The sequence below is a fragment of the Ochotona curzoniae genome, unplaced genomic scaffold (assembly GCF_017591425.1).
Source record: "Ochotona curzoniae isolate NIBS_2020 unplaced genomic scaffold, NIBS_Ocur_1.0 scaffold_3835, whole genome shotgun sequence".
NCBI classification, from domain to species: Eukaryota; Metazoa; Chordata; class Mammalia; order Lagomorpha; family Ochotonidae; genus Ochotona; species Ochotona curzoniae.
This window is the reverse complement of record NW_024467114.1, coordinates 24,607,361-24,631,158: the sequence shown is the minus strand read 5'-3', so window position 1 is coordinate 24,631,158 and position 23,798 is coordinate 24,607,361. Positions and strand designations below refer to the sequence as shown.

General features: G+C 42.9%; 1 protein-coding gene across 4 annotated transcripts in view; it reads right to left on the bottom strand.

The window, feature by feature from the left end:
* The window catches only part of CPVL (carboxypeptidase vitellogenic like), a 108,036-nt gene that overhangs the window by 41,155 nt on the left and 43,083 nt on the right, over window positions 1–23,798 (bottom strand). For 3 of the 4 annotated variants that reach the window (XM_040964778.1, XM_040964777.1, XM_040964779.1), the window contains 4 exons: window positions 16,535–16,657; window positions 15,996–16,127; window positions 14,082–14,180; window positions 10,617–10,790 (listed from right to left, as the gene is read on the bottom strand). In XM_040964778.1, the coding sequence (XP_040820712.1) occupies window positions 10,617–10,790; window positions 14,082–14,180; window positions 15,996–16,127; window positions 16,535–16,657 (528 nt within the window). Of the gene's footprint in view, window positions 1–10,616; window positions 10,791–14,081; window positions 14,181–15,995; window positions 16,128–16,534; window positions 16,697–23,798 lie in introns of all 4 variants that reach the window. The other variant, XM_040964776.1, reaches the window with a different exon arrangement.

Below are 23,798 nucleotides of genomic sequence, written 5' to 3'. Positions count from 1 at the left end.
CTCTCTCTCTTTCTCTCTCTCTCTGTCTTTCTCTCATACACACACAATCTAATGTGTTGGGCATGGACTACTTTCAAAACCAACATATTTAAGTGCCTGAAAAACACTGATGGTGCTCACCAAGCTAAATAACTTAAAAGCAGTTTGTAGGGCATGTTGCTAAATGGTTCAATTAAATATGTAAGAGAAAATAAAAATCTGTGATGGTTACCACATGACAATTTCATCTGAGATGAATTTAAACAAACAACAAGGCAAGTTTGGGTGAAGTCAAATTGTTAATAATTTATAGGTATCCTGTTTTTCCTTGCTTTATGGAAATGCTTAAGAAATCAGTAAGGTCCAGAAGAATGTCTTCTAAACAATTAATATTCTTCTTGTATTTGAGATTATAAAACAAACTCAGAAGAACCCTATCCAAGAAGAGAGAAGACAGTACAGGTCAATCAACCATCTCAGCTATATGTTGGCAGCGAAATACTGGACAATGTGAAGCTTTGAATGTACACCATTGACATCTATCTATGAAATTGTTACTGTTTATTAATGAGCTACAACTACATAAGACAAATATCTCAGGATTGCTTCTCTCTCTTCAACCATGTTTTCCTGGGGGATACTTTGTTTTCCCAGAAGTTTCCTATGGAATTTACCGGCATTGCCTTTATTACCTTAGAGGGCTTAAAAGTGAAGTGATCACATAAGTTAATGGTCAACAAAGTCACTTATTCCATCATAGTTTGAAGGGAGCTTGGAGTCCAACTAACAATAGAAGAAGCAAAGCTGGTTAGGATTCATTTTTTTCTTTTGGTGTGCTAGACATTCATCAACTGAATTTCCTAGCTACTGTTGCCATCAACATTTTGCCATCAAAAGATGTCATTAAGGAAAATTTCACAAGCAATTAGAATGACTGCTAATGGTTAGATGGAACTAAGCCTTAATACCCATTGACATGTATGAGAGCCAAATGGGGTGTGGGACAGACTGGACTACTGCTACACAAACTGGCAAACCAGGGTAGGGAGCAGGCCTGGTGGGGGTTATTGTGGGTTGCTGTGACTAGGCTGCAACTCCCACTGGTATATGCGAGGGTCGAGTATGTGATGGGTAGAACCAGGCTGGACTGCAACACCCATTGGTTCCAGTGGAAGTTGGGGCTGAAAACAGAACCAAACCAGTAATTGCAACCACTAGCTGATCAGGGCGATGGACCCTGTACTTGCTAGTACATACAAGAATCTGGTCTGAGAACACCTCAGACAAAGTTTCTTTGGAGATCTCCCCAATCGAAATGCTGGACTCAGAACCCTAACCAAGAAAAGACAGAAGACAGAACAGGTCAATCAACCATCTCAGCTATATGTCGGCAGCGAAATACTGGGCAAAACAGAGACTCTATGATAGACTATGTCAGTTAGTGGATTCTTCAAAGACCTCATAGTGCTTGGAGTGGCGAGATTGGCAGCAATTCATAACTGTTGAACCATCAAAAACCACTTGAGCAAGAACCTCAGAGCAAACCCTACATCCGGGACCTGGGGAGGGTGGGAAACTGGGTGGGCCTTCTCCCTTAATACCGCTCTTTAAACATGAAGGAGACAATATGGAAATAATAGTCTTACCCACTTTCCTATAGCCCTTGAACCTTTTTACCCTAATTAACTATGTAAAGATTATCAAAAATATAATTAAAAAGAGAAAAAAATATATATATAAAAGAATGACTGCTAAAATGAGTTAAGCTTACTAGTAGTATTTACCTTTCAACCTCCTCAGTCACACTCATTCATCAGAAACTCCTCATTCCTAAATGAAGATCATTTGATAGCCTAGTACAAGTAAATAAAGCTCTAGTGACCTGGGTGTTAAGATTTCAGTCTGGGAGTGGAGCGGAGACATATTAAGATCCTGAGTCTTGAAGATGCAATTAGGTACAATTTAATGAGCTGTGGAATGATAAGTGACAGGGAAATGTAACTTTATATTTACAATTTCCTGACTAAATGAACTTTGATACACAGCATATTAAGCTCCAACCCAGGGTAATTTGACCTTTCAAAGCACAGGCATATGGAGGTTAAAACACACACACACACACACACACACACACACACACACACACACACACACACACACATTTGGAGATAGTCCCTCCTAAAAGTGCAGTGGCCTTTCAGAGAAGTTAGCAGTAGGCGTGTCCTCAATCCAAGGGCAATGTGTTGCTTTGCATTCAAATAACCTCTCGGTATAGAGTGGTGCTTTCTGTTTGTTGAAATAAGTCTTGCACATGAAACATAAAAGAGTACACAGACACACAGTCACAAGCACACAGTCTTTGAAACTACAGTATGTATACTTTTAGGGAAGCAGGACTGAACAGCAGAGAAAGGGAGGGTGAAAACATTTTCTGAATCTATAAGGCAGAAAACAAAATGGAACACATCACAAAGAACTAAGGGATCAAGTGAGCTCAAGAAGGGGCAGAAATTCCAAAGCCAATGGCTCCTAGGGCAATTGGTAATATCCTCTTAGTGGCATATTAAGGCTTTCACCACAATGCTAATCTAAAATGTGTTATCTCAAAAGTTAAAACAGAGAAAGAAAGTGGGAAGGAGGGAAGGTTGAAAGAAGGGAAAGGAAGGGAGGGGGGAATGTTATGGAACCTGCTAAATCCTAGTTTAAAGTTAAAATTTATAAATATTTTTAAAAATCAGGAGACAGCTTGCAATCAACACATGACCATGTATTGGTATTTATTTTAATTCTGCTAAAAAGAGGAGGGAACACTGTATCGTCACTTTACCACACCTCAGGTTGTGATCTGTGGAAAATACCCAGGGAAAAGCATGGCAAGTGGACTGGACATGCACAGACTTTCCCTGAACAACCTAATATTACAACTATTTCCACCTCATCTGTGTTGTATTAGGTATTATAAATAATCTAGAGATGATTCCAAGGATATGGGAGGATGTGTGTAGGCAGAATACAGCATTCCTTCTAAGGGATTGGAGTCTCCCTGACTTCTAGTATCTGTGCAGGTCCTGAAACCCAAGGGATGCTGGTACACACAACATAATCGGTGGTAATCAAGATGGTGAACTATTTACCCATCGTGTGACTGTTTGAGGTTACTGTAAAAACAACTTGGCTTTAAATGACCAGCCCACCAGCTGCCCTTACTTTCTGCCTCCCTTCCCAATTCACTGTATGCACATACATGTATGTATGCATATGACATATGTATATATGTCAGGTGCTAAACCAGGCACCTGAGCCAGAACCTGCAGGAGTGGGCCACCATTAGGCATTTTTTTTTTGAAGCTCCGCAAGTGCTTCTCAAGTCAAGGGAGCCACGAAAAACAAAGCCATAACAAAAAAGCAGGTGAAGAGTGGTAGGAAAAGAGATGACTAAAGGAAGTAAAATGGGTGAAGCAACGCCTAGCCTCTGAAGCCTCTCCTCACCCTGCTGTTCCTCCCTTGCTTCCTAAAGGTTACCCCTTCTGGGTGATTTAGGTTAGTTCCCCACCTCAAGATTCTTGATTTAATTGTGACTGTGGCGTTTCTCCTCCCCAATGCCTGTAAGGCTCCATTAGGTCTAAATGTCCATTTCCTAAATGTCTTTTTGAGAGGGTTCAGTGTTCATCTATTACAGTGTAAGAGTTTCTTGACCTGACCCAGATAAATAAATTAATTAATCAAAATGATGAAACACACGGTGCCCCTGCACATTTATGAATTAGATTTCCCCTCACTTGCATTATCATCACGAGCTCTGCTTTCAAAAGGAATGCCTATTACATTTTATCCATGAGTACTAGAAGCTGGGCGGGTCAAAGCATGGATTATTTCACACTCTCTGGAGTGAGAACAACCTGTCAACATCATGGTTTCGGCCCAGGGAAACAGACAGTAGATTTCTGACCCCCACGAAAGTTGGACTAACAGAAAAAAAAAAAAAAAAGAAAAAGAAAAAAAATGCTATTGTTTCTGGCACCAATTTTATAACTTTGTAGTAAATTCTTGCAACAATCATGGGACCCTAACAGAGATATTATTCTTAATTTGTTAAAATTTTAAAGAAAGGAATTTTTAAATCAAATCTGTCATTTTGTATCTACAAAGATGACTTTTTTTTCTCTCTCTTAACAGTATAGTGTGGCGAACTACATGACATATTTTCTAAAGAAAAAAAAAAAAGAAAAGGTTTTTGCATTCATGGGACTGACCAACGTTTATCTTTTTATTCACTGGTGTGTTGGGGGCTTTTAGTAACCTTTTTAGGGCCTTTACCTATGTGTTCACAAGTGAATTTTTCCCCATAGTTTTCTATTTTCTTTTTTGTTTGGCTATGGTAGCAGCGTGTCACAGTCTATACTACAACTGGAGGAATGTTCTCCTTCTCTGAATTTTTAAGTTTGTAGGAGGTTGGAATAATCTATTTCCTGAAACTTTGACAGACCTTAACACATGTAACAGTATTTATTTGCTTAATTACAGTGATCAGAGATATAAATTCATGTTTTAAGTCTTTCCTATGTTTTGCCAACTTTTTATTTGCATAGGGTTTAAAATTCAACAGCTATATTTTCAGTTTTAATTGTTCTGATTAGTCCCCTTTCCAATTGGTGCAGCAATATTTGACCGTCTGTTTATTATTTACTTTATGATGTTTATACGCCTTTAAACACTTTAGATACAGTTATCTTATGTCCTGTATGTCACATTTCCTATGCCTGAAGTGCCTTGGCTTTCCATGTGTGTTTTAATTTCTTTTCATTATTTTCCATTATGGTGGTTCCTTTACTTGTTTTTATTCTAGGAGTACATTTTCATTGAACTTCACTATAAAGCCCCTGAGGGACTAAAGCACCTCTGGGGGGGGGGGGGTTTGCGTGTGTGTGTGTGTGTGTGTGTGTGTGTGTGTGTGTGTGTGTGTGTGTGTGTGTGTGTGTGTGTGTGTGTGTGTGTGTGTGTGTGTGTGTGTGTGTATGAGTCTGTAGGGTGAGCAATCTCACTTTATCTGGACCACAGCCCAGTCCCATCCCTCAGATCCAGGACCCTGCTCCTCAAGGCCACCCAGGCTATTCCTGCTGTTCCACAGAGTTTTCTCTGCCTTTGCCTTTCTAATGTTGTTTTTGCTTTCAGATAGTCTCTTCTTTCACCGAAGATGTTTGTCATCATCTTCCTAGATGCAGCTGTATGACAGGCTCAATTCCACCATGCTACAGGAAGTAGGATTTCCCTGGCTACAAGCTATATTGACACCCACTTCTTTCATGAGGCACACAGAGTTTTCTTTTAAACTAATCAACTATATTGCTTAAAGTAGTGCCAGGTTCACGGTTCACAGCTCACCTGAGTGGAATGGGAGTGTTCCCATGCACTCCTTGTCCCTTACCATGTACCACCCTCCCCCCGTTGACATCTGCCAACACACTGGTCTGTGTGTGACATTGGTCTACCTACCCTGAGCATCACCACCCAGCATCCCACAGCACATATTAGAGCTCAGTTTGTACACTGTCTGTGGGTATGGAGAAGAGTGTAGTGATTCCCCTGAGGTGGAAGGGGATGGCTACTCAAGCAGGCTGGTGTGGGTTGTCTTCCTTCTCCTATATGTAAAGCTAAAGTGAGCTGGAGTCACATCCAGGTAATACCTGTAATATTTAACTTAGGATGTTTCCACTTTATGATGGGAAAAGGCAGAAACTACACTTCTCAGCCTGAACTTTGCTCTTTACCCAGCCTAATGTTACATGGAGAGATACTCTCTGGCAGTCCTGAGCAACAGCAGCAATCTGTAGTTCCAGTCACTCACATGATCAGAGGAGTAAATAACTGATAAACTACCACATACTGAGGCACCATCATTCTGGGGACCCTGCTTAGTGTTACCTCATTACATTACATCTTCAGTAAGCCACATAAAGTACTCAACAGTTTGTCACACAACAAGCTTTGTGTAAGGTGACTGAGCCCAACTGCAGGCTAATGAAACTGGAGAACACCCACTTAAGGCAGCCTAGACTAAGCTAGGATGTTTGGCAGATTGCATTAAATGTGATTTCAACTTCTGTCAGCATCTCAGGGTCACACCCCACTGTAAGTCTAGAAGGACCACCATTCTCCTCCCCAAGGTGGGTGGGCTCTGATAAAACACCAGCAGGCTAGGTGGCGGAGGCGAAGTAGTTTCTTCGGAGAGCAGGTCTTAAGAATAACAGAATGCTCTGGCGTATCTCAAAATATTTACTTTTTCCTTCCCTCTGCCGGAAGCATGAGGGACTTTTTCTCTGATACTCACTGTGGAGATAAAATTCTCAAAAAATATGGGAGGCCCCGCTCTGGCTGAGGTGCCCTGGAATTTTTAGCTCTTAAACTTGTCCATGCAGAGCTTTCTGACCCACCAGTAAGGCTTTCCCACAGGGCATTGGGTTCTGCTGGGGTTTCCACTCATGGTAGCTCCAGTGTGGTGTGACTATTCTCTTCTGAGCCTCTCCAACTTGAGCAGTAACAGTTTTGCCCTCGATTTCAATTATTTAACAAATCTAAGAAGAGCTATCGATTTTCTCAACTCATACAGATTTCTCTGGTTTGCTTGCTTGTTTTCAGATGGAGCAGAGATTTGTAAGCTCCCTATACAGTGAGCCACAAAACAGAAACCTGTCAAATCTTTGTCTTTTTCTTTTTTACTTTCTTTTTTACAGTTTTAGGTGTGTCACATACAGTTTCACCTGAACCTCACAAGAACTCACACGCAAGCACTACTATTTTCGTGTTTTACAGACAAGGAAGCTGACGCACAGAGTTCAAATGTCCTTCCCCCAAGGGGCAGAGCCAGGTGACGTTAAGAGCTCAGCCTCAAAATGACAACAGGTTCCTAACCATCATGCTCTGTTACTCAGCTGTCTCCTAAAACTCTTGGTGACATCTGGCCTCGACTTAACCATGAAAAATTTAAGTGGTCCAACAGATGACTCTTCATTCTAGTCATTGTGGAAACTCCTACTATGATATTACACTTTACCACACCTAAAATGACTGAGCACAATTTGAGTAGGCATCTCCTATAGATGATTATAAGAAAAGAATGATCTTTTCCTGTAGTTTACATAGCAATGATTGCAGTTGACCCAGAAACCACAGTAAAACATAATCGCAGAAGCCCAGGAATGTCTTTTGCAACCCATCGGAGATAACTCCACATCAGTTAAAACAATGAAAAGTAACAGGCACGCTTCCTTCTATAGCAAGTCAGAACTGAGTTACTCATAAACGTAAATGTAAGTTACTAATGTTTTAACCCAGGTACATTGTTTTGATTTCATTTCATACACACTCAAGTTCACCATCTTTAGTAGGCAAGTCAAAGACAACATGTGTTCTTAGGGTTAGTCCAGCTGCATCTACGAATATGCATTCTTTAGGATCTGCATTTCGATTGTCTGCATAGTGTCTTTTTTTTCTTCATGCACTTGTGATTTATCTGCACCACTAAACTGTTTTCTTTTTCTGGCAACTAAGAAAAAAATGCATGCACTATTTTGATTTCCATGAGATTTAATATGGTTTTATATGGTTTGAATATTTGTGCACCTGTGCCTTTCCCCACCTAAATCGTTACATTAAAACTTTAACCCCAGAGTGGTGGTACTCAGAGGTGAGGCCTTTGGGAGTGATGACATCATGAAGGCAGAATATTAGTGCTCCCATAAAAGAGGCCCAAAGAGCTATTAGCCCCTATGCTTAGACCTGGTGTCTTTTTCTTTACTATTTCTATTTCTTTACTTACTTTAAAAGCAGAGAGAAGAAAGGAGAGAGACATCAGAGACAGATACCTTTCATCTGCTGGATCACTCCCCCTCAAGTGGTTGAACACAGCCAGGTCCAGGCGAGGCTGGAACCAGAGCCAGAAATTCTATCAAGGTCTCCCCCTAGTGGACGGCAGGATCCCAAAATAAATGGGTCATCCTCTGCTGCCTTCCCAGGCACATTAGCAGGAAGGTGGATTAGAAGTGGGACAGCTGGGACTAGGACCAACAGTCCATTATGGCATGCAGCTTACTCAAACAGCAGCTTAAAATCCTTTGAACTTGGTTGTGATGATTCCAACCTCAGAAATGTGAATAAACCCTCGTGTTCATAAAATCACTTGGTTTAGGCCAACAGTGATTAGCTAACATCAGGAGAGTCTATAGTATCAGGTAAGGTTTATGGTCCCACCCTATCTAATACAAGGTTGACTTCTATTCCAGTTAAATGTACACAATGAGAAAATACATACGTGGATATTTCCCTCGTTCTACTCGATCACTTGCATTCCTTAATGTTACATTTTAGTGCATTGTTTATGTCTCTAAAACACAAGTTCTAAGCTCTTTTGTGTCTAATAAATTAAATACCAAATAGACCATGGACAAGCTTATTCAAAGTGTGTATGCTATTGCACTAATTTTACTCTCATTCATTCATTCATTCATTCATGCACTGGTCATCTCCTTGCCATCTGCTCCAGCCTGATGCCAATACAAGGTGTCAGGCTGAGCAGCTGTAATGGCAGCCCTGTGTGCTAAGTCTAATCTCAGGGACAACAACACTGCTCTCTGAGAACTCAGAAACGAGGCCACTATTTCTCCAGCAGAAACAAATACAAGGGCAGCTGAACTGCTGGCCTGATATAGTTAAACCTTTTCCTTTGATAAAATCAGAATTTCACCACTTCTTCAGGTTTATAACAGGCTTACAGACTTGACATGTCATTGGCCTTAGATTATTTTTAATAAAGGCTACCCATAAACTTTGGGATACTAGGGGCTGGGTCAGACAGTGGGACTGCTGGAGCTGACATATCCTGACACAGATCTAGGAGGGGACAGAGGCTTCCAGACTGTTGCACAGACCGTGCACTGAACAATCCTAAGAAACTCCATTCCTAACACAGGTGCTGCAGAAGTGTGTATTAACCACGCCAGCCAATGAAGCAAATACTCTACTTTTCCCTAAAGCAGTGGATTTGGGCACTTTCTGATAGATTGAAATAAATAATGAGAAGACATCCTTTTGTGGCCTCACACTTTTTGTGACCTGCACTGAAGGAAAAAAAAAAGTTTTTGAAAAGCAGTGGGAAGGGAAAAGCATGCGGGGAGGGAGAGCATGTGGGGGAGGGAGAAGCATCGGCTACAGAGAGTGTTTCCACGTGCTTCTTCACTTCTCAAGTGCCTGCAACGGCCCTGGGCAGGAGCAGAGACTGGGGTTCCAAGTGCCATCTGGGTCTCCCACGTGGGTGACGGGACCCCAATCACTTGAGCCATCAGTGCCGCCTGCCAGGGTATGCACTAGCAGGAAACGGGAGTCAGGGTGGAGCCGGGTACCAGCCCCAGTCACTGCACTGTGGGACATGGACATCTTAACCTCCAGGCTGGATGGCTGCTCCTGACCTGACTGTGATGATCCCAGAATCACCCTTGCCTTGCAGCTGCCAGGATATTGGGAGGAAGGAGAAAGTGGTCTCCTTCGTCCTGGGGACACGTCCCCTAGAGTGACCCCCAAAGCCATCCCTGGACAGACAATAGCATCCCTGAAGGACCATCAGAGAAGGCGAAAGAGCAGAGCCAGGATGACTGTGCCCCCATGTCGCTGATCACAGTGTCCTTCCTCAGCTGAGAGCTCTCAGGCCCCTGGCTTCCTTGCCTGCAATCCTCTTCTGTGGCTTCCCATTCCTGTGGTGCCTCCAGCAGCAGCCCAGGCAAAACATGCTAACCAGACAACAGGGTGCCCGACCTCATCAGTCTCAGAGCAGGGCCAGCTTCATTCACTATGTCTGCCTGGCATCCCAGGGCAGCACATGGCTTAAAATAGACATGAGTAAGGACCATGACTGAGCAAAGTGGACAGCTATAATCATTAGGCAAAATGTGATTCTGTATTTTTTTTTAGTAACTAACATACTTTTCTTGATCTCTGACTTCACTACGATTCATACACAAAACGATGGGGCAGCTGGCTCTTACAGACGCCACTCACCTGCTGCCCCTCTTCTCAACAAAGGATGAGAGGCGGCAGGTGCCAGAGGGGCTCTCACTTTATAGAACCTCTAAAGGTGTGAATATTCTGGTGCAGCGGGCTAGGTATCCGATACCACAGTTCAGGTTCAAGTCCCACAAGCTCTGTTCCCTATCCAGCTCCTTACTAATGCACCTGGAAAATCAGGGTAGAATCATCCAAGTGCTTGGGCCCCTGAACCCATGTAGGAGACCCAGAAGAAGCTCCTGGCTCCTAGCTTCGGACCAGCACAGCTCTGATCATTGCGGCTGTCCCTCTCTACCACCCACACCTCTGTCACTCTGTATTTCAAATAACTGAGTCCTTTAAAACAAATACATGTTTGTTTTAAAAGAATGATCAGGGAAAAGAGGAATAAAGGGAAAAAAAGTGAAGCTCTTAATTCACAGAAATTGAAGAAATGGCTGTTATTTATTGTTATTTGTATTTACAAAAGGCCTTAGAAGCAAAAAAGAAAAAGGCAGGAATCAAATCACAAGTAAAGGAAGTGGGTTCTCCTGTGGCCCGTGGGAAGCTCCCACAGTAGGTGAGAAAAGCTCAGGGACTCTTACCTTGTAGTTATTTACGATCTCAGTTAGCCATGGCTTCACCGACTTCACTGTGTCCTCTCGCAAGTATTTCTCCACTTCCTCTCCATCATTAAAAGTGTGATTTCCCACGTGGATGGCTTGTTTCACTTCAGGCAGTGATAAAAACTGTGTATAGTAATTGAGGTCCTCAGGTTCCTGAAAAGGTGCGTCAGGAAGACGGTAAGGACCACGACTGGGAAGGCTGTGGGTCTCATGATGTGTCACCAATGAACAAGAAGCAATGTGACCGTGAACTACTCTCCACTCCAGAATTTTTCACTTGAGAGTGATTTTTTTTTTATTTTTAATTTATGTGAAAGGCAGAGGGAGGCATGATGGTGCTAGTGAGACAGAGAGAGAGAAGTCTTCCATATGTTAGTCCACCGCATATGGTCACCCTGGCTAGGGCTGGTCCAGGAAGGAGTCAGGAGCCGGGAGTTCCATCTGGGTATCCTTTATAGGAGACAGGGACCCAATTAATTTGGACCATCATCCACTGTTTTCTCGGGCAGGGAGTTGGATTTGAAGCTGAGCAGCTGGGATTCAAATCTGTGCTCATATGGTCGCCTGAACTTTAATGACACATCTGGATTATTGGATGTTACTGGAGCCATTACCTATTTGCAAACGCTGGATTTTTCCTTTTGAGAAATTTATCTTTTGCAATCTATGCTTCCAATTAGCTACTGAGTTGGAGGCAAAGACATGGAAAATGAAGGAGGTGACAGCATCCAAATCAATTTACTCCTTGTGGTATTTTCACAGAAGGAAGGCCAGCTCCTGGGGCTGAGGTGGGGGATGGTGAGTTAGAAGCTAATATTTCTTTCCTATGTTCTGCTCTGTATTAAAACCACACACACACAAATTCATGACTATAATTTAAGAGGAAAACAGATCAAATTTTATGAAGGACACAAGACAAAGAAAAAATTGTCCATCAGTCTTATTTAAAAAGAAAACATTGCCTAAAAGTCTCAGTATTAAACACGACTCTCAAAGAAACAATAAATAAATATCTTCATCCCACCAAAAAAATTTAAAATAAAAGATTTTTAAAAAACTGTTAGGATTTGGGCCCAGCGCAATAGCCTAATGGTTAAAGTCCTTGCCTTGCACGCCCGGGATCCCATATGGGTGCCGGTTCTAATCCCAGCAGCCTCACCTCCCATCCAGCTCCATGCTTGTGGCCTGGGAAAACAGTTGAGGATGGCCCAAAGCTTTGGGACCCTGCACCCGCATGGGAGACCAGGAGGAGGCTCCTGGCTCTTGGTTTCAGGCCCACTCAGCACTGGCTGTTGCTACCACTTAGGGAGTGAATCATCGGAAGGAAGATCTTTCTCTCTGACTCTCTTCCTCTCTGTACATTTGACTTTCCAATAAAAATAAATAAATCTTGGGCCCGGTGCGGTGGCGCAAGTGGTTAAGGTCCTCGCCTTGCATTCCGGGATCCCATATGGGCACCGGTTCTAATCCCGGCAGCCCCACTTCCCATCCAGCTCCCTGTTTGTGGCCTGAGAAAGAAGCCTAGGACGGCCCAAAGCTTTGGGACCCTGCACCTGCGTGGGAGACCCGGAAGAGGCTCCTGGCTTCAGATCGGCATAGCATCGGCCATTGCGCTCACTTGGGGAGTGAACCATCGGACGGAAGATCTTCCTCTCTGTCTCTTCTCTTCTCTGCCTTTCCAATAAAAATAAAAATAAATCTTTAAAAAAAAATAAATCTTCAAGAAAAACCTGTTAGGGCTTGAACTGTAAAATTTTGTGCTTCATCAGCAATGTCAGATAACCATGTATATATTAAAGTTCACACAAAAATATAGACACATATAATCACAAATTCTGTTTCTCTCTTGCCTATCATCCTCTACACACACACACACACACACACACACACGGGGTAGAACCAAAATCCAAAACCACAGGGCTGGCGAATTCTACCAAAATGAACTTCGTATTTTATTCATGGAAGGGTTCATAAATAAGGCACTTTTAAAAACAGAAGCCATTGTCATGTGTGGCACACAAAACATTACACAAACCCAAACATTCACTCTGGCTCCCTTTTTCTTATTTGATTACTTCTACACAGACTTCAGCTGCGGCCTACTTTTATGAAAGAAAATGACTTGAATGTTTTTGAGAAATATTCCAGAGAGTTTGAAATGAGGGCCACACTAAACGAGCTAAACATCTTAGGTTAAAAGCAAGACAAAGCAAATATTTTCATAAAGGCTCTGGCAGTTTTAATGATTCCAATTACCTTAAGTATGAGAGAAAGAATGTGGGCCATTTTCAAGAGACTCACAAATGGGCTTGAAATGCTGAGATGTGATACACAGAACTCCAGCAGCCTGTATCCCTCACAGCAGAATCCCCGGGTCATGAGCTCTACTGAGGGGCTGCAGGGGGCGCTGTGCTCATCAGGGACTGTTCTGTGTCATCAGGAGTATCACACATCTGCCAGGGTCAGAACATTCCACATAAACCCTGGAGGACCCCATAGGTCAGCAGATCAAACAACGCAACATTATTTGAATAGCAGGAAATTATTTACAATATTTTTTCCAAGTTGGACAAAATCTGATTTTATCAAAAAAAAGGTTTAAGCAAGCATTTTAATGGTTTTTAAAAACATGACTTCACATTTGTCAAACTCTTTTTTTTAAGTGGGTCATTAAGCCTTTCATTACAAGGTAAATTTAAAATGCTATATCAAGGGCCCAGTGTGGTAGCCTAGCGGCTAAAGTTCTTGCTTTGCATGCGCCAGGATCCCATATGAGTGTCGGTTCTAATCCTAGCAGCTCCACTTCTCATGCAGCTCCCTGCTTGTGGCCTGGGAAAACAGTTGAGGATGGCCCAAAGCCTTGGGACCCTGCACCAGCATGGGAGACCCAGAAGAGGCTCCAGGCTCCTGGCTTGGGATCAGTTCAGCATCAGCCATTGCAACCACTTGGAGAGTGAATCAGCGGATGGAAGATCTTTCTCTCTGTCTCTCCTCCTCTCAGTATATCTGACTTTTCAATAAAAATAAATAAATCTTGGGCCCGGCGCGGTGGCGCAAGTGGTTAAGTCCTCGCCTTGCACGCCCGGGATCCCATATGGGCGCCGGTTCTAATCCCGGCAGCCCTGCTTCCCTTCCAGCTCCCTGCCTGTGGCCCGGGAAGGCAGTCGAGGACGGCCCAAAGCTTTGGGACCCTGCACCCGCGTGGGAGACCCGGAAGAGGCTCCTGGCTTCGGATCGGCATAGTATCGGCCCGTTGCGCTCACTTGGGGAGTGAATCATCGGATGGAAGATCTTCCTCTCTGTCTCTCCTCTCTGTATATCCGCCTTTCCAATGAAAAATAATAAAAATAAATCTTTAAAAAAAAAATAAATAAATCTTTAAATAATGCTGTACCAATAAAGACTAAGATGAGAAAACAATTTTTTTAAAAAAAATATGATTACCGTGCACTGTAAGAAGTTGTAGTAGTTGACACATCCTGTAACATTCTGGAAGTACGAAGCCTCATTGGTTAGGTCGCCATCTAGTAGTCTATCCAGTATCTAGGTTAGAAAAGGGAGAAGGACAACATCATGCAAAAAATGTACAGGCTTTTCAGTTCATTCCTTCAATACTTTTTTTCAGTCCTTCATGGTCTCATTTAATGAGCATTGCTTAAAATCCTCTGGTTATACAAGGTCTTGGCCATGGAGGGATCTCAGTAAACCAGCAGACCAAATACTCCCTGTCATAAGCCTAGAGGGGGACAACAAGTTAGCTCCACGCGATGAAATACACAGGCTGTTGGTGAGTGAGCAATGCTGCAGGAAGTTAGGGAACTGAAGAGGGGCAGGAAGTATGGAGTTGCATGTGTGTGTTTGTGCATGCCTGTATGTGTGCACAGACCACGATGGAAAAGGCTCTGACTTGGACCATGGCTCCTGAATTAAGTAAGATGCGTTGGGAGGAAAGGGAAGTGAGATGCAGGATGGCATCTAGAGAAAGAACATCGTGGGTGGAGGAAACAACCGGCGCCAAGGCCTCTACGGTAGCTAGCAGCTTTGAAGGGGAAAGCTGTCTTAGCATGGATCACAGATCACCCACGGCAAGAGGACCAAAGATATGGGCACAGACACAAAGCCTGGGAGTGGGTGGGAGTTTTCTGTGGACAGTCAGTGTCAGAGAGCCCAGCCAGCAGCCAGGAGGGGAGCAGTCAGCAGGATGGAGTGCTTTTCTCTAGCCACGGTTGGCTGCCAGGCAGCAAGGTACAATTAGCTAGGGCTGTGGTTTAGCCAAGGCCATGGGAGGAAGCGTGAAAGTGAGTGGGCATGTATGTGATGACTGACCTTGGCTTTCAGGTGGATGATTAGAAAAAACACAGACCTGGAGGAGTCAACAGTCCTGAAGAGGTAGTAGGCACAATGGGTTGAAATGCAAATGGGGCTGCAGGATCATTAGATTGATAGACGCAACCTGCAGGGGTAGGTGGTGGCAGTTGAAGAATGATGCTTGAATGTGAGGTTCTGGGGTAGCTTCTGGGCTTTTCTGGGTCTGATTTTGGGTTTCTGGTACTGGGAACAAGCAGTCAAGGCAAGCAGAAGATCATGGTACAAAAGGAGGCCGAAACACTGAGAGAATTAAAATGCTGCCAGCGTGGATGCTCCAGTAATCGGGAATGATGACAAGAGAGATGCCACAAGGTCTTTGCAGTGGCAGAAAAAAAAGAAAAAAAACCCACCCAGTTTCCTGCATCACAAAATGTAATGAATGTTCCCATTTTAAATAAAAAAAAAGGAGAAAACAAAAGGGTAAAGAACTTGACCATGTTGCCAGATTCTCTAACTTAATTTTAGGGGAGTAATGTAACAATCTCCACAAATTTGGCTGGCCCTTTGTAGATGTTTCAAATCACCATATTTAATCATCTTTGTTCCTGGCACACAGGGCCACACGACATTAGTTAAACGCTGTGGTTCCTTTTCCAGAGGAAACCCTCTGGTGGATATGACCCTCTGCACCGTGTATGTGGAGACACATGTGTACCTCCTGGGTTGCCTTTTTCCTTCTGATCACTAGAGGATGGGTTGGCCTCTAAGTCCTGGGCAGCATTTTACGACGTTAAAACAGCTGATGAAAGACACAGATTAAACACTCCAAGGCAATCTCAGGTGTAAAACACAGGCAATTTCCTTTGTGAGTCCTGAATCTGTGCATCTCACTAGCCTCCGGGTCGCAGACAGCAGGGCAGCTATTTCTGCTCCAACAAAGACTGTCCCCAACCCCCACTCCCAGTTTCAACACGCTCATGCTGCTGCCGCCCAGTCCTCAACTCAGATGGTTCTAATTGCTCAGGGATAACAGCGGGCCCCAGAACTCACTTCAAAGGCCTGCAGCCAGTTCCCCTGCTTGATGTGTTTTACACACGCATCACACTCCTTCTGGAAGTGTTTTTTCTGCTTCTCATCTAGCAAGCCGATTTGAAACAGGAAGGCTGCGTAGCCCCCTATGATCTGAGGACAAAGGAGACCCATGTCAGTGCCATGGAGAAGGAGAGAAACAAGAGCAACCTGTTCGGTAAAATAATCCTCTTTGCAACTCTCATGTTTGTATTAGCCATGTGAGGCCATTACACGTCATTCCATATATACACATAACACATAAATCCCACAAAATGCAACACACAGGTATATATGTATATATATATAGTTAGATATATATATATATAGTTAACATTGACTGCCAACACAGACTGACAAAGCAAACTGACGTTGTGAAGCTGTGAAACACTGGGTAAAAATGAGAAAGTTTAATTCAAATACAACTAGGGTTCCCCTTAATCAAGTTAAGGAGGATTTAAAGGGGGATTTACTTTCCATCAAGAACAATACAGAAAGAAAAAAAAAATTAAGACACCTACTGATTCAGGATCGAAATATGCATCTCCAAGGGCAATTCCTTTCAGGTTGAACTTCGACATACGCGTAGGGTTGAGGGTGTGGATGTAGTGTGCGATGGCTGGCACATATTTCCCTGCATAAGACTGAGGATAGAGGCTGGAATAAACCATCATAAAGTGATGCTAGTACAAGGTTATGCTATTTGAGCTAATCAGAATAACAGCAGGCACAGGCCCTTGACCCAGCGGAGTGCCTGGGCTCAGTCCTGGCTCTGCTCATGTGTACCCTTGGAAGCAGCAGGTGACAGCTCAGCAGAGTCAGGGCCTTGCAACTCACCTGGCAGACCTGGACTGAATTCCAAGCTCCTGGTTCCAGGCAGGCTCAGTCACAGCAGCAGCAAACATTTGTGGGGTGAACCGGCAGATGGGAGTTATCTACATCTGTTTCTGTCTACCTCTCAAAAGAAAATGACTTCCACCTTTTCTGACCTACTTCAAAACCTAAGTTTTTTTTCAAGATAAAATAATGCAATTTAGACAAGATTTCTTCATAGACCACATGCAATATCAGAGGGCCAGTGAGAGTCGTGGCTCCCCTGCTTCTGGTCCAGCTCCTTGCTGATGCATCTAGGAAGGGAGCAGATGATAAGCCCAATGCTTGGGATGCTGTGATCCCTGTGAGAGATCTGTATGGAATTCCAGATTCCTGGCTGCATTCCTGGCCCAGCTGCAGGTGTTACAGGCATATGGGGAATGAGCCAGTAGAATAAGGATCTCTCTTCCTCTCTCTTTCACAAACTCTGACTTTCAAATAAATAAATGAAATTAAAACAAAACAACAGTGAGTTCTTTGGAATTACTTCCAAATATTTCTTCTCTACTGGGAATTGATACAGATACTAAAAAGTATGTCTTTCAGTAGTATAATCACTCAAGTCATCTTGCCTTAAGACCGGGCAATAAAACGCCTCTCTCAAATACTAGATGGAAGAGCATGTACTTCAAATCGCTATATCAGGTAAGGAAAATGTCAACCTAAAACATGTGCATTTTTATAGCACCTCTCTCTTGTGACCATGATGTGTACCTGGGGTATATTCAGGCAGGAAATTAAGAAAGAACACCCACTCAATTTGAGCATCTACTATAAACCAGGTTATTACACAGACTTTTGAGTAAACTTACGGGGAGACATTATTTTCCTTGGTGTTACAATGAAGAAAAGAAGGGTCTGCCCCTTTCAGTTGCAGGCCTTGCTGGAATTCTATCCAGGTCTGACTGCCTCCACAGCTCTCAGTTCTCACACTAAACAACACTGAAGTCACAGGTCCTGGGGTATACACAACGGGTTCCTGATTCCCTAAGCCAAAACTGAAACTTTTGTTTAATTGCAGCAGGTTTGCTAAGGTGAACATTTGTGACAAACTAGATGGTGAAGTGGATGGTTTGTTCCATAATCCCCTCTAAAACCAGTTTCTTTAATATTTAGTCCACATTAGCTAAGCTAGCAATGATAATATTTATCTCATTTTATGCTTTCTAATGACTTACCATACAGTTTGTTGCTTTGTGTCAGTGTGGCAAATCCTTACTGCCTTTTTATTAATCATTCCATTGGTTGAGTGATTAAGGTTGTCACACAGTAGACAATTATAGGATTATTTTATGGAAAACAGACACAAGCAGTGTGATGAAATTTCAATCATTTTCACTCTCCATGTTGAGACAAATTTCTTTTCCTTTTAATCTTTTTTTTTCTAAATCAAACTTATTTATTCTTCTTGCAGTATTTATTTCTCAACTTCATGATTCTTTGACCAAAGCATTTTAAAAGGCAACCAGCTGATCAATCAAATCTGTTTCATTTTGCCCACTTTTCCCTTTCCTGTATATTAAAAAAAAAAAAAAAAGGATAGAATGCCCCAGTGTGGGGGTAGAATCTGTGGTTTCTTCAAGGATTGGAAATGACCTAGCTGGTTGTTCAGCTTTTCACTGTAATCTGGTGACCTGATGAACTCCTGCCCCCTTTGTCCCAGGTTCTGCCTGTGCTGACAATAACAACACCCACCAGAGCTCTCAGGACAGGGGCTTCTCTGACCATCCCCCACAAGCACAACCCCAGTATGGGCAGCAGCTGCTCAATACCGCCCCTGCAGTCTGTGAGTTAACCCCAACCCCCAACATCAGGTCAGACTCTGGCCTCATAAAAACTCAGACTAACATCAAAGCTATTATGAAAGAAAAAAGGGAAAATGCAGCCAGAAACTATCTGAGTATATATTATTTTAGGATTCGGTAATGACTTTCCCAAAAAGGCACTCTGCCAGATAAACATATACATCTACAACATAATAAGTCAGACTAGCTTAGCAATTCACACTTCTGGGCTTTAGGCTCCTCTTAGTATGGCTTTCTGATATTTAAAGGCACTTCAGGTTGCAAATCCTAGCAGGATTCTTGTTTGGTTCATTTTCCCCATGGTGACTGTAAGTTCAGCTCACCTCCAACATGAAGGCCTAGAGACATCATGGTGTGTTTGCACACACTTTATTTGCTGGAGCTTAAAGGGGCAATAAACCTCCAGTTCTCCTCTTTCTTTAGAAGAGATCTCAAGCTTTATCTACCCCCTGAGAAACAAAGGTCTCAGAGTCCCAGTGGAAGATCACTTCTGCATCTTGGTGTGCACTCATTCTGAGTTCTTAAGTGGTGTTTGGAACAGCCCAATGGAAACCACGTGAGAAGCACACGGCACTTGTAAAAATAGTCGAGAGAGAATGTAATGCTTGCTTAATTATCCAGATGTGTAAAAATACAATGGGATAAGGAAACTTGTAATTGTGTATTCTCTTACATGTTTGGGCAACAGTCATAGCTGATTTAATGCACCACTGCTCCCGGTCAATTTCAAGAAAAAAAATATTTCATATCTAAAACCAAGTTCCAATCAGCTCTTCCTAAAGGAAAACAGTGTCAGAAAATAATAATATAATGGAAACGATGTCCTCTTGCAGAAATTTCACATATGTTTGTAGTTACTATTGTTTCAACTACTCTCGGGGGCTACATTTCTTACTGAAGTTGAGTTGGGGGAAATAAATGCAACTACACTGATGCTCCTCGCCTCTGGGGACACACCTTCATAGTATAAAACGTCCAAAACATCCAGAAGTTTATTAGCAAAATGAGCAGCAGCTTTTGAAATAAGATGCCCCTAACTGTAGACACAAAATCTGACCATTCACAGACCATCTTTCTCAACCTCTGCCATGCCAAGGAGGTAGTCCATTTCAGCCACAGTGTGAGAGACCTGCAGGCCACTCAAAGTCCCTTGCCCTACTCCGTCTTCCTCTGGAGCCATTGGGCTAAAACTGGAGCATCTTGGCAAGAGTCATTGCTGGCACTGGTGGTCACTCCTCCGGGTCTCCAAGATGGGCTGTCCTTTGGGAAAGTCTTTTCCATCCCTTGACCTTCAGCTTTCTGGGCATGGACCATGGCCGACCAGACCACAGGGAATAAGAGACTGTCAATGCCCTGCCGAGAACTTGGTGTACACACTGAAAATGCAAATGTAAGAGCCCCATGCTAGGGAAAATCCTTAGTGTAGTGCAGCAAAACATCAGGTAACATCTGTGAGGATCCATCCAGCCTTGGGGAAGAGTCACACTTCCTCCATATCATGAGTCTCTCTGAGGAGAGATGTGTGGTCTGAAAATGGCCAGTTGAGAAAATTAATGAGTGAGGAAAGCCATGTTGCGGTAATCTCTACAACTTCCTAGACATTTCTAGACCATGCGTCATCTAATTTCAAGACCACATTGCTGAACTATTTTTTTTAAAGGCTTCTAACAAGAATAGGACTTTATCAAAACATCTCCTTCTCTTGAAAAAAGAAACTTTCAAACTGTACAGGCACAGGCATAAAGCAAAAGTGTTTTGATCTGTAGCCAACTTTTAGTCACATAAACTCATGCTAAGGTATTTGCTGCCTTTCAGATGATATATTCCTTTTTAGCACTGAGAAGATACTTCTGTTAAACAAAATCCATTAGTGACAGACAGAGGCGAACAAATGCACCCTTCCCCCACTTAACCTGACCTCAGTGCCAATTTGGAAAAACCCACTTTGAAGCCAGGTGACTCAATTGGATGAATAAGCCCCTTTGACTCAAAGGCAGACTATAGCTAATTTGACTTTTAAATGAAGAGTAAGAACCCACTGGGTCACACTCAACAAGTGAAGTCCTTTGTTTGTTCACTACAGATAGAACTCATAAGGTTGAAGCTGCAGTTAATGGGTTCAACTTAGCATTTCCTGTTCCAACATGGGCATCTCATCTAATCTGATTATGTTTCTGGGCTGCTTGCTCCAGCATGGTAGTTCCCCTCAGACAAAGCTAAGAATGACTTCCAATCTACTCCTGTTCTTTTCTTTGTATCTAATAATCAAGAATCTGTAAAGATGTATTGCTTTGATTTGGAAATGCAACCCAGAGCCACTTGTAAACATTTCCATCTGGCCCTCCTCTCCTGCTCAGTTTTTTGGGTTACAGCATGAGACTTGATTTTTGTAATATTAAACTCATTAAAGAGTCACAAACGGGTTTTTGATTCTAAAATAAAATACTGGCAAATGCAGATGAACATAACTGAAGATAGACATTCATCACAGGCTTAAGAGTTAAAATTACTTGATTGTTTGTTAACTAATAAAAGTCAGCAGGTTCCAAGGCTTCGAGAAATAATTACTTTCCAAGGAGTTCAAGTCTTTATATCACTTGAAACTTCCACTTACCCTATAAAACTTTACCATCAAAGCCAAGTATTCATGATTAAAACTAAGTCTGGGACAGAAACACACAGACGTTCTAGAAGCCAAGGAGTTTCCTTTTTGTTTGTCTAAGGTTGATGATCTGGAGACGTTGCAGGAAATCCAGCAGGGGATGGGGCCCCGACTCCTCTGTTGGAAAGCGGACCTGCTCTGTGGGAAGAGGCAGGCCTGAAGACAGTGTCAAGGAGAGGGCATCCACCCCAGCGATCTCTGTAAGCAGGCTTATACCCCTCAGCTCACTCCTTGACTGACATCCTCAGGCTCTGGAGTCCAGCTCCTTAGGTTCAGCTATGGTTTGAGGACTTGGTCCCTGAACTCATGCAGCAATTGGAACTGCAAAATCTAACGGCATTAAAAAGATAAAAGCTTAATCTAATCACGGGGCTTACAAGTGAGGCCACTGCTCGGTGATTAGACTGATCAGGTTATTAGAGATCTCATGATTGACTCCTGTGGATTTACAAGGAGACACACAGACAGGCGTGTATTCCCTGTTGCCATGAGATGCTCTGTGCCACCTCGGGACCCAGCAAAATGATCATCATTGGAAGCCAAAGCAATAGGATCTAATTGATCTTGGACTGTGAATCTCCAGAATTTACTGGGATAAACCTCTTTCCTTCAGGAAGTTAGTCCAACTTCGGTATTTCAGCAGAGTTATACAAAGCTGACTGGCAGAGGTTCTAACTCTGGCTCCTCCACTTTCTGGCCGCGGTGAATGTGGTTTGCTGTAACTAATTTTTCTAAGTTTCAGTTATCTCACTTGCAAAAGAGGGATAATAATAACAGCACCTAACTCATAAGATGGCTGTGAAGATTAAACAAAGGAATGTATGAAATTGTTTAGCATAGTGCCTGTCATATGAATCATTCTTAATTACTTGATAATTAGATGTTCTTGAAGGGTTCTCCTCTAGCATGATTCAATGGTCTCTAGCCTATACTCAAGATCATTATGGTAATGGTGAAGATCTACCTAACAAGACTGTAAATCTACTGAGAGGAGAGTTCCCACTCCCTACTTTAGATGGCACCTCTCTATTTGCATGAGGGCGCTCCTGAGCCTCCTGCTACAAACACTTTCCCATGGGGTAGGCTCTGTTGTCTATGCAAAAACATGGAGGTTTAACTACAGCCAGTAAAGCTGGTGGTAAATTAGAACTGGGGAGGGAAACAAAACAATTGTGATGGAGATGGAAGAAGCCCCTAGGTGAGCACAGTACAACCTGGGAGAAGAGAGCTGATGGTGGCAGGCTGACCACAAGCGGATCTGGAAAGTGACAGAACAGCAAGGGGAGTTCCCAGAACCCGAGTATATAGAAAGAGAAGGACAATGAAAGAGAAAGACAACAGCAAGCAACTATCATGGAAATTTCTACTTGATCTAGTAACAGATCCTTGCACCCGGCTACTCTTTAATGGTCTGTGGGTCCTATGCTTAGTGTTGTCTGGAATATATTAAACAAGCATAGCTCTCGCCACCAAAACCCAAAGAACAACGACAACTTTAATAAGGGTTGTCAGATGCTGTGCTCCAAGCAGATTTTACCCAGTGGATGAAGAGAACTTATCCCATCAGGATTGCTAATTTTTTTAATTGCTTCAAAGTTTTGCCTTATCTGGCTGTTGAATTAGCTACAGTTGCAGAACTGTTTATGAAATGTCCTTTCTGCTGAACTGAGATGAGATCCCAGTTTTAAACATATCCCAGCTATCCCTAAGTGCTGCAAATTACTTGCCCCAGAGTGGAACAAGAAATCACATGCTTAGGGAATGATGGACATTTCCCTACACCCTGATGGTTGGTTACATGCTTGTCTCCCAGTGATGTCCATTTGGCTTTAACTTCTAGCAGGGCTCATGCATTCTTGATAGGGGTCTAATGACTGTGCCTCAAATAGCAAGTGCAATTGGGCCTGGCACAGTAGCCTGATGGCTAAAGTCCTCGCCTTGCATGTGCCAGGATCCCATAGGGGCTCCAGTTTGTATATTGGCTGCTCCACTTCCCTTTTGTCTCCCTGATTGTGGCCTGGAAAAGCAGTAGAGGACGTCCCAAAGCCTTGACACCCTGCACCCATGTGGGAGACCCAGAAGAAGCTCCTGGCATAGGAACAGCTCTGGTTGTTGCAGCCTCTTGGGGAGTGAACCAGCAAATGGAAGATCTTTCTCTCCTCTCATTCATTCCATAAATCTGACTTTTCAATTAAAAATAGAATTTAAAAATCTTAAAAAAAAAAAGAACCAGCAAGTGCAATCTCATTAATTGATTCTGAAATGTCAACACTCACGAAGAAAGCTAATTATGGAAGTATATTTTCTTCATACCTTGAGGAAGGTGATTCACAGACACATTAGTCTCTCTTCATTAAAAAAAATAATAATAATACCAATTGGTGTTCTGGGCCAAAAAGAAGAGAACAGAGGAGGAAACCATGTGGACAACCACAGGCCCAATCT